General features: G+C 40.0%; 2 protein-coding genes across 7 annotated transcripts in view; one reads left to right on the forward strand and one right to left on the reverse strand.

Annotated features, from left to right (window-relative positions):
• Nucleotides 1-1,433, reverse strand: part of MTRR (5-methyltetrahydrofolate-homocysteine methyltransferase reductase) — a 32,686-nt gene extending 31,253 nt beyond the window's left edge. For all 4 annotated transcript variants that reach the window (XM_032118178.1, XM_032118169.1, XM_032118162.1 and 1 more), the window contains exons 1-2: nucleotides 1,264-1,433; nucleotides 379-510 (exon numbers count right to left, since the gene is read on the reverse strand). The gene's annotated coding sequence lies outside the window, so the exon portion shown is untranslated. The remainder of the gene's footprint in view (nucleotides 1-378; nucleotides 511-1,263) is intronic.
• Nucleotides 1,434-1,462: 29 nt separating this feature from the next.
• Nucleotides 1,463-8,866, forward strand: FASTKD3 (FAST kinase domains 3). 3 transcript variants are annotated; one of them, XM_032118218.1, is made up of 7 exons: nucleotides 1,463-1,536; nucleotides 2,038-3,498; nucleotides 4,602-4,687; nucleotides 5,090-5,252; nucleotides 6,287-6,356; nucleotides 7,688-7,802; nucleotides 8,580-8,866. In XM_032118218.1, exons 2-7 carry the CDS (start codon nucleotides 2,067-2,069, stop codon nucleotides 8,676-8,678), a joined length of 1,965 nt encoding a protein of 654 aa, XP_031974109.1. In that variant the 5' UTR covers nucleotides 1,463-1,536; nucleotides 2,038-2,066; the 3' UTR covers nucleotides 8,679-8,866. The 3 variants fall into 3 exon arrangements, with proteins under 3 accessions (XP_031974109.1, XP_031974119.1, XP_031974126.1); XM_032118228.1 differs by lacking the exon at nucleotides 7,688-7,802; XM_032118235.1 differs by lacking the exons at nucleotides 6,287-6,356; nucleotides 7,688-7,802; nucleotides 8,580-8,866 and adding an exon at nucleotides 5,534-6,197.
• Nucleotides 8,867-10,728: the final 1,862 nt, after the last annotated feature.

Raw genomic sequence — 10,728 nt, forward strand, 5'->3', positions numbered from 1 at the left:
ACAGTGTGAATGCATCCTTGAGGCAGCAGGAGAGAGCACAATTAGACAATTCCTTGGATTTAGATACAGAAAGTTGTTCAAATATTTGTAGGCATTTATTAACATTTTCTAGGTGCCTAGTATCATATCTGTTGCATTGTTGCTATTGATCTTAAATATATAATTCAATTAACTGATTAAACAGTACTTTGTTAATTCCTTAACACTTACGTCAACAATAGATCAATAAACTCCTTTGATCATGATTTGATCTAAACTGCACAAGTTGAAGAATTTCACCCTGTGAACAAGTCTTCTCTCTGTCATCAACCATAAGATCTTTGTGCACAGACTGCTAAGTGGTGCCTGCTCAAAGAGATAAAAATCAGTCATGCCTACCTGCAGATGAGCAACCACAACCCAGGAACACACTTGCTCTCAGATGAGCATCCTGTCCACACTGCTCTTGCTTTGCTGCTCTATACACTCTTTAAAGATGCTATGCCACTTCCACTTGTGATACAAGTTCAACTGGAATAAATAGGGAGAAAAAAGGTAATTCTTGAACTATCGAGCTTTCTAAAGAATCCCTGTAACTTTAATAGTAGTACCACACCAGCAGCCTTTAACATGTTGCTGTGCTGGTAGATGCACATCAAAAAACAACGTTTAAGCTGTGAAAACAACGTGTGATTTGCTGGATCAAACCAGGGCTTAACATGAAGCTAAGGACGGCATTCCAAATTACAGCTCATCTGATCCAATACTTGGAAAAATCAGAAACCTAGCAGTCCACAGAATATTAGCAGGGAGCCCACCAGCCCCCTAAGGCAACAGACTGTGGGAGCCGCTGAACCACACGTGCTGCCCCAGCAGTGCCGCAGCTGTACGGCAAGGCCAGACTCACGCACCTCATGGACCTGCCCTGGCAAATGTGACCTGCGCGGCCACGGACCGGATAAAAAAACCAAGAAACTTCAGTGCGCAAACTGTTAGTTATGTCATCAGATGGATAAACTCCTATGATCCTGATTCAACCTGCAGTGCACACATGGAGGAGTTTCATCTCTCTGAAACTTAGAAAAACAACGTCTTTCTGTCATCAACCAGAAAAGCTTCAGGCACTCCTCTGTGGCTTTAATCCGGGTTGTGGGACCGTGCCTTGAGCCACGAAGTCATTCCCAAGACACTTTTCCAACAGCCTGCGACTTGCTCAGAACCATTTTCACTCTAGGGCCAAGACAAATATAAAAAGCGAAACATAAACCCCTCCGCCCCGCGCACCTTCTCCGCCCGGCCCCGGTGCCCCCCGGAGCGGGGAACAGGAGTACTTGCGCTGCAGGACGCGGTGCACACAGGCACGAATCCCACTTCCGAAGCAAAGCGCCAGCCCCCGCTCCGCGACCGCCCGGGCAGCGCCGCGCCGCGCCGAGCCGGACCAGGCCGCAGGCAGCGGCAGCGGCGGGGCGGAGGCGGGGCCGGGGCGGAGCCGGGCGCGCCGAGCGGAGGCGCCGGAAGGGCCCGGCAGGCGTCGCGCTGCCCGTCATGGCTGCCGAGGTGAGCTCGTCATGGCTGCCGAGGTGAGCTCGTCGCGGCTGCCCCGGCACCGCCGGGTGCCCCCCGGGGCGGAGCAGCGCGGGCCCGGCCCGCGGCAGCGGCTGCAGCAGTAGCAGCAGTAGCAGCAATAGCAGCAATAGCAGCAATAGCTGCTGGGGTGGAGGGGGATGGAGGGGCCCCGCCGGTGCCGCCCCGGCCTCGGCGGTGGGAGGCAAAGTGCCGTCGCGCAGCTCCTGCCCGGGGAAGCGACCGTGTCAATCTCCTGTTCTTCTGCCAAAGCGTCCTTGTGGGAACACGGGGCAGAGACGCGCGGCAGCCTCTCACACAGGGCTCGCTGCTCCCGTCAGTTTCTGCTCCTGGCATTGCCTTCTGCTCGTGGCCATGGGAGAGGGATCGTACCCGTCTTTCCGGCCACCAAAAGGATTGGGGTTTTTTTTTTTCCTGCATTTTAGGGACCGTGGTGCTGTTTTCCAGACTACATATCTATTTTTCTTCCCCTAGGTATCATTTCAGAACTCACTTGATTCAATATGGCTTTGATTAGCCGAAAAAGTTTCCAGTTGTATTCATGCAGCACAGCAGCAAGCAGGTCCGCTTTGATGACCCTAAGGAAAAGGTTGAGCTTCATCAGTGGCCAGCAAAAACCCCAAAAGTGTAGCTTCGTGGCCGTGAGGATGCTGTATTTGAAAGATAAATCTCAGTATATGTTTTGTAGGAAAAAACACTTAAAACTGCAGATGCAACCACTTTCTGTTACTGAAACTGTGCATCTTCGTGGAGATATCAGGAACTGTACTGAGCCAAATAATGTGTGGATGGATGAGCAATTATTTTTCAAGAAGTTGAACAACCTTTGTACATCAAAAGAGATTTTTTACTTTCTTAGCTCTCTAGAGGTCATGTCTGATACTATGGCCTCAGGAGCCCTGCAGAGGATTTCTGAAGTTGAGGTGGATGACAATGGTCTTAAAAACCCTGGACTGTTAGAGAATGAAGTTTTCAGGGCATTATGCTTCCAGTTTGAATTTGAATCCTCAAAACTGTCAAACACTGGACTGCTGAATGCATTGCAGGCTTTCATAAAGCTTCGTATAGATCCGCAGAGCACGCTGATGGCAAGCCTGCTTTCAGAGAGCGAGGAGAGGCTTGGTAAGGGACAGCTGACTGCTGAAAATCTCTGTGCTCTTGGAGAGAGTTTGCTTGAGTTGGAAGGCCCAAGTTGTGCAATGCTGGAACAAATTGTGAACCACATGCAAGAAAAAGACATTGAGAGATGGAGTCCTGAGGAAATAGTGGTGGTTTATAAGATACTGCAGGTGACTGTCAGGGAAGGGAAACAATGCCAAAACTTGCTAAACAGACTGAACAGTGTCACTTTACGCACGGTTTCCCAGCTAAGCCCAAACTTTGCAAGTGTAATACTGAATTCACTGGTGGTTCTTAGTCAGACTCAGGCAGTTCCCTTAGTCACAGCACTGTGTAAACATTCCGTGAAGCATGTTCCCTATTTCACAGATCATGAACTGGTTAATGTACTGGAAGCCTTCCTGTACTTTGGGCAAAAAGTGAAAGTTTTTACAGAGGCACTGGAAAGACACATCCCCAAGTCCATCCTCACCATGCATCCTCAAACAGTCAGCAAGGTCATGCAGTATTGCTGCAGAAAGAAGATCCTTTCAAAGCCCATCTTTGATGCAGTGGCAGAAGGTTTCATTTCCAATGCTGACAGACTTACCACTGACCAGATTGCTGCATATATTACACCCTTTGGGACTCTTAACTATCTGCCTCCAAGTGCTTCTTCCTTGTTCAGGAAGCTTGAAACTGTGCTGCATACCCGCCTGAGGCACTTTCAGCCTCACACCTTGCTGCACCTGCTACACTCATGTGTCCTTATTCAACGTTATCCAATAAATTTTCTGCCAAAGGTATTTAGTCCCTATTTTCTGCAAAAGCTTCAAGGTAAGGAGCAGAGTTTCTCCTGGGATGTTCCATATTTCTTTCTATTATGTAGTTTGTTTCTTGTCAAGCACCCATTTTTTATCGCTTTCATTTGTCAAATCAACAGTGACCTGATCCAAGTGACTGGAAAATAGTGATCAGGAGGCCAAAGGCTGTTGCTTCCTTGTCACAATTGCCATTGTCTTTCATGTTCTGTCATTTAGATGAGTTTGAAAATTGCACTGTACAGTTTTAAAACAAAGACTTGAATTCCCTTAAAGGAATTATTTCAGTTAATCCTTCTGGTTTTCTAGAAAACAGTGACCTGGTGTTCCCCATATTTGTCCTTTTTCTTATACAGGATGCTAGAACAGCCCCCATGTGATAGCCTGTTATTGGCTTTAATTATTGCACATTTCAATGCCTTTAGACACGAATCTGTTATGAACAACACATCATTTTGAGTTATTCCCTATTTGCTAGTAAAGAATTTTAGGGTCATTGTAGAGAGATATATGCTATGTGAGAAAGATGACTGCCTTAATAAGATTTCAGCTAAGATTGCTCTATTAATTAAGGTAAAGTTTTCAAAGTGATTAGAAACGTTGGTCACTTAATTTTTCAACATGAAATACCTTAAGGAGTTGATTTTTATCAAGCAGTCAAATGTCCAGAAATTATGTGGTATTATCCACTACTTGCAGATTAAAAAAAAAAAAAAAAAAGGGGGGAAACAGTGAGATCCTGGGATTATAACCTGGGGAAAATGAAGTTATAAGAAGGAGATATTTATCTAAGACCTCAACTCAAATTTATTCTTCTCTGTAGAATGTCCTGCATCTTTTGGATCCTCATTTATTTGGTGAAAGAATATGACAGTTTTAACTAAGATCTTGCTAGCTGTATATTCTTATGTTGATATTTCTGTAAATAATTTTCTCATTCTTCTACCTATGTGATTTCATACTGATCTTTCTGCTCGTTCAAACAATTACTGGGAATTTTAATGATTAAGTAGCTTTTCTGCACATTATACTGAATAGCTTTTCCTAACTTCTGCATATGGTTTGTGTAAAGATACTTTGTTGAAGGTACACCTGAAAACCTGAATGTTGTTGTTTCAGCTCAGCCACCTGGTTTGAACAGAGCTGCTATGTCCCAGCTAACCCAGCTTTTTCTGACTGTCACCCTGGAATGCCCATTTTATGAGGTACAGTACATGTGAAACCAGAAGTGATGTTAACAAGAGGAGATAAGGTTATTAGGGCCCTGTTTATACTTAGTTGAGTGTATTTCCCATAAAAACATTGGAATTGGACAAAACAACTTTCTTTGATGACAGTATGGGGCATTTCTACCTGATTGAATTACTTGATATATTTGTATGAATGGAAACAGCTGTGCATTTCTCATGAACGTTGATAGCATGGAAGCTTCCTGAGGATGTTCTGGTGGTTGGGTGATTTTCAAGTTTCCAGCAGATCGTACCTAAGACTGTAGGTCTCTCAATAGACTTGACTTTGAAATGCACAGAATACATTTTGCTCTGTTAGTGTGAGGTAATTACAAAAATGTTATCTCCCTTTTGATTTGGTTTTCTGTGCTTACGTAGGGTCCGAAACTCCTTTCAAGGTATCAAGTAAAGGCCTTTCCTACGCTTCACAGTTCTCCTGATGTTCACCTCTTTAAAAGAGTAAAGACTGGATTACTTTATTTACTGAAAAAAAGAATCTATTTTGCATCAGAGGTATCAACACCATATTTCTATGTAGTTGGTAAGTATCATTTCTTTAGATTAGTAATCAAATATGTGTGTGTATGGTACCAAAGCTTTAATTTCTTTTGTGGGCATTCTAAATTCTGCAAATACAGAAAAAGTAAACTGGGATACAAAATCCTGTAAAATATCTGAAATTTGGGAACTTTAAGTAAATAATTTTTAGAGTCAGAGAAAGGAAAATGGAGAGAAAAGCACTGCAGTGTTAATTGGTATTTACGCAGCCAGTCTGCACTGAAAACAGCTGCTAATGCTTGTATTCTGTGTTTTTATTATCAGCTCCTTATCCGTTATACAATTTGTATAATGCAAAGTAAAATGAGGCAATGCCATTTGCCTGATCTCCCTGCTTTAGTGGTGAGTAGAAAAAAAGGAGGACTGGAAGGTGGTCAGCCCTGTGCCCTGCTCAGCTGGGCTCCTCTCCCCTCAGCAAGAGCTACTGACTACACACTCGGTCATGGTTTGTGGGTTCTAAGACAGGAGTGAGCAAAGCAGAGTGTTGTGTGCAGCAGGAAAAGAAACACAGAAAGCAATGATGACGAAAGGCACGTGCCCAGGAGGGGTGGATGATAATAAGATGTTGAAGGAAGGGAGTCTTGGACACCATGGATGTCAGAAGGATTTAAAAAAAAATAAAAAAAGGTCATGATTCCAGAGTTAGTCTGCATGTCAGCTTTCATGGGGATGTTGAAGTTAGCAAAGAGGGAGAGAGTGTGTTTCTCTCCAAGGCCCTCAAAATTCCAGAGACCCTAGCTAGCACAGCAAAGTGCCATTTAACTGCATTACAATTTTTAGTGGACTTGGAATACTACTTTGCTTGTTAGCATTATGAAAGGCTGAACTGTTACTAATTATCACTCATTTGTGTTAAGTCTATACAACTTTTGCTAGCCTCTGTGATTAAAAAAAAAAAAAAAATTGTGATAGTATTACAGTTATTTAATAAAACAACTGTGAGAGGATGAGAATTGCCGTAGAAAGTTTGTTATAAGAAATGACTTTTAATGTCACTTCTTTTTTCATCTACACAAGATATTGAGATTAAATTAGATGAAGAAGGTTTTGTATTGCCTGCGGCCCAACTTGAAGAAGTACACAGACGGTAAGAGAATAAAAGAAACCACTGGTAAAATGTTGATTTACACTAAGAAAGAGCATCCAGGGTGAAAACCTGGCAAAATTTAAGCTATTTGCAGTTTTGCCATTGACTTCAACAAAGTTCAGGTCTCATATCGAAACTGCTGGCAAAAGGACAAAATTAACAATCTGCTTTTTGCTCATTGTTTTGCCTCCTGACTATACAGTGTCAGACAGTTAGTCTTTTTACTCAGTGACAGAATCAAGTGATCCTTATTTGGATTATAGTAATGTATTTTGATATTCTGTAATTAATTTTCAAATAAAAATTTAATTCTAAATGAGTGTATTTGCACAGATTTAAAAGAGTTTAAATCAGTTTGAGTTCACAAACTTACTTCTGCCAGGAATCCTGTATAATAAGGATATTTGCTACAGATGCTGGTTTTTTTCATTGACAAATGCATAGGTGTTTAAAAGTATGTTAAACAGGGGTTACTTTGGGAAGCCTTGGATACAAAGTTAAACAACCTTGCTGGTGTGGTATTTGCAACTGCAATCCTGTGAATAAAGCAAAAGACTTTGAGGAGGTTAGGCTTTTTCCAGCTTAACCTTCTGTTGAGGTTTAAGCTGAAACCAGGACACTTTCACAAGACTCAGAGACTAATACAAGTTCTTTCCAAGAGCCCATGCTTAAATGCTTAAGAATGAGCTTTAGTGGCTTTTTTTTAAGTAATAGCTTTCATAAAGTAAATAAAGTCACAATACAGTTAACATACTGAAAATTTAAGCAACTTTTTAACAGTAGATATACAAACTTTGGTTTAAGTTGATGGGATTTTTATCACCAAGATTTAAAAATATAGTTATAATCCATGCTGCCAACCATATGTACAGGTGTAGCTTATGCAGACATAGCTTAAACTTAACTTGAACTCTAATGGATTTAACAGGTAAATTAGTAAGTTAAATAAATTTAGTTGCTAAAATGTTTTCTAGCTGAGGCAAGGTTTTTTACATTTTTCCTTCTAGAAGAATTCAAAACAGCTTACTAATCATAGCATTAAAAATATCATGCTCTCATTAACTTGCATGGTAATTTTTGTTCAGAGCAAATAGAAAACCTTTTCAGATCAGTTTCACTAAGTTTCAGGGTTTCACCTCCCACTCTTAAATTGAGTGATTTAAATAATCCTGAACTAGGTAACTCCCACCCTACATCTGATTCAACGAGGTGTAAGAGGGAGGTGCTGTCTCATGCTTCTTAGAAACTGCAGCAGTTATGGTGATTAAAATAGCTGATTGTTGTGGTTTTGTTGGGGTTTTTTTTGATACTACACTTATGCTTGATTTTAGAATCGCCCTGTGTGTTGATGGTCAGAATAGATTTTGTGCTCATAGCCACAATCTCTTGGGAGAAGAAGCTATTAAACAGAGACATCTTCAGTTACTTGGTTATGAAGTTGTGCAGGTAGAGTCCAAAGATAAAGGTTTACTTTTGCTCTGGCTAACAAAATAAGTAAAAAATTATTTTACAATATTTAAAACTGCAGTTTGAATTAATTCCTAAAGCAGATGTAGTCTTGTCCTTTCTATATTATGTTCTCTCTGCCTAGTTTTTGCCTTTTTGAGGGTGTATAGAAATACCTTTTTCTTCCTTAGATTAATTAGTGTACTCTGTCTGTGCTTTTTGCCACATAGTTGCTGCTAGGAAGATAATCTTCAGTGATTAAGATTCAAATCTTGACTTAAAGGAAAATGATGTGTAAGAGTTCATTAGAATTGAAATTTTTAATCAAATACTTTTTTAAAAGGTTTGAACTTGGAGTTTAAAAAGAGGAGTTAAAAACAAGAAGCTGCTTTGTATTGTAAATAATATTTTCACAACAGAGTACAACCTTTATTTTGCCTGTTAATAAAAGATACTTTTTCTTTAAACATACCTTGAATGAAAGCTGTTGCTTTTAGTTTTTTGAGATTTTATTTTCCACTTATCATCACTTATTACGTATGCCCAACTCCATAATATTTAGCTTAGTTTAACCTGTAATAGATACCACTTTTGTTTCACAGTAATCTCTATTCAGGTCCTTTACAGATCAATAATATATTTAGGATTAAATCTTTAATTTTAAAACAAAAAAAAAAGATATTTGATGTGTAATTTTGCATCTGCTTAATGAACATCGGTCTTATTCAGTTATTTATTAAAAGGTATTTCCAGCAATCATTTTTGGTTTGTTTCCAGATTCCATTTTTTGAGATAGAAAATCTACAAAATACCAGAAAAGTGGCAGATTATCTACACAAAAAAATCTTTCCTTGTACATATGGACTCAGCAACTGACACTGGAGAATACCACTGGATCACAGGCTGAACTTCTTTACTACAAAGTGTAAATTCTGTGCATGGAAGAAGAATTTTTTTTTCTATATAACTCCACCTCAGAAAATCTGAGCTTCTGAATGTGAAACCTTCCAATATTTGGAACAATTAACATGTAAAGAGTAATAAAGAGGATCATATTTTCTTAAGATTTGTGTCAATATTTATTGCAATTTTACAGATATAAGTGCCAGACAGTCAGTGCTGTTTTTCCCTCGTATTTTAAATGGTTCTAATTTACAGCTGCAGCACATGGCTATTCAAGGATACTGGCCAGTCTGAATGGACAGAATATGCCTACAGAATACCTACTAATCAGGGCTTTTTTTGACAGTATAAGAAGGAATTGTGCAATTTATTTACAGCTGCTCATGTGATTTCCCAAGTGTTTCATAAAACTAAAATTTGAAGTAGTTGTAGAAACAGCATTGGCTTATTGGTTTTATTTAAGAGCTGTAGAGTGCTGTTCAATAAAGAGCAATGCCTTACAGAAAATGAGAGCATTTTTAATAAAAAAGGATTTGCTTTACTTTGTAAAGTAACACTGCCACAGGAGAATGGACACGCACAACCGTCCCTGTGGGGCCATCCAGTCAGTGTTCCAGATATATTCTATTTGTAGTTTTGCCTTTGGTGGCCGTTTTAGGTAAACTGTCTAAATGGGGTCATGTATACACTCCAGAGTTCCTCCAGGTTACAGAAACTCTATGCTCTGAAGGTCACAAGAACTATGTCCCATGGCAGCCTTTTTTATGTATGAAAAGAAATTCTGGAACTGAGAACCAGAACCAGTACCCACTTCAGCTGGAACCAGTGTGCCCTAATTTGGGTCAGTGAGTTGCTTTGCAGATGGATGAAGGCAAAACAAGAGCTTTAGTTCTGATCACATCATGTATACTTGATGAGCTGCCATGTAAAACACATTTTCTGGTTAGCTTGGTTAGTAATTCTCTGTGTAGAATTACTATTTATGAGTAGCAAAGCAGAATTCCCAGCATCACCTAGTTTGATTTTCACTGTTGTTTTGATCCAAAAAAGGTGAAACTTTCACATCATGGACATTCCATATACTTCACCAGTAGATACAGAATGGGGCCATTTTTTCCTTCCAAGGCTACTGTTAATAATTTGTGAGTTGCAGGTGTCTGTCAATCTCTGGAGATTACTGGATGCAAAATTCAGATCCAGAATATGATTTACATTGTGTCATGCTGTCCATTCTGTTTGTGTTAATTTGTTGCATGTATAAAACCCTTCCTCACAGTAGTATGTCGACACTGGCAGGTGAGGGAGCACCAAAAGGTAATGAGATGCTTTCTAACAGTGTAATGGTAAGTTCAGAATATCAGTAGCCTAAGAATTTGTCACTTTAGCAAAAGAGAAACCGAAGGAGAGCAGCTGAAATGGCTTTGCAAACATCTGTAAGGAACTTATCCCTAACACAGAAGAAACTGTCAGGGTGTTCTTCTGACACTGAGCACTGAAGGAAGAAGTGACCCATTCAGAACTGAATGAGAAACAAGTAGTGGGAAGAACAACCTGTGAAAGACCTTCAAAAGTGAGTAGGGATGAAAAGGGTGTGACATAAGCAAAGAAATGAGATAGGAAAACTCAAACTGGTCTTTTGATATTTGACTTTCTCCGTGGTGGAAGTGAACTGGTGATGCCTTTCTCACACAGGCCAGAAGGTGGTGGTATTCTCAAACAAATTTGCTTTCCCATAGTTCTTCAAACACAGATGGTTTGTAAATAAAGGCTACTTAAAAGAAGCAATTTGTACTGACTGTCCCAAAGTAAAAATAACTTGCTAAGAATATGGCCATATTCCATCTCATTCTTTGCTGGTATAACTTTGATGCCAATTTTTTGAAAAAACATTGTGGTATTACAAAACATTTCCTTCTCCCTTTGTTTTACTGTGATTCCTTTCATTTAATGCTGCTGAATTTGTTTAGTGAAGTGTTTATTTTTGAAAAGGAATGTAGCAGTTAATGTCCTCTTGTCCATAGCC

Source organism: Corvus moneduloides, chromosome 1 (assembly GCF_009650955.1).
Source record: "Corvus moneduloides isolate bCorMon1 chromosome 1, bCorMon1.pri, whole genome shotgun sequence".
Lineage (NCBI taxonomy): Eukaryota > Metazoa > Chordata > Aves > Passeriformes > Corvidae > Corvus > Corvus moneduloides.

Excerpts from the sequence above, each read along its gene's own strand:
- FASTKD3 (XM_032118218.1), top strand. The coding sequence starts at position 2,067 with ATGGCTTTGATTAGCCGAAAAAGTTTCCAGTTGTATTCATGCAGCACA. Across the intron at positions 4,688-5,089 it reads TGGAATGCCCATTTTATGAG|GGTCCGAAACTCCTTTCAAG; the intron begins GTACAGTACATG and ends GTGCTTACGTAG. Across the intron at positions 7,803-8,579 it reads TTGGTTATGAAGTTGTGCAG|ATTCCATTTTTTGAGATAGA; the intron begins GTAGAGTCCAAA and ends GTTTGTTTCCAG.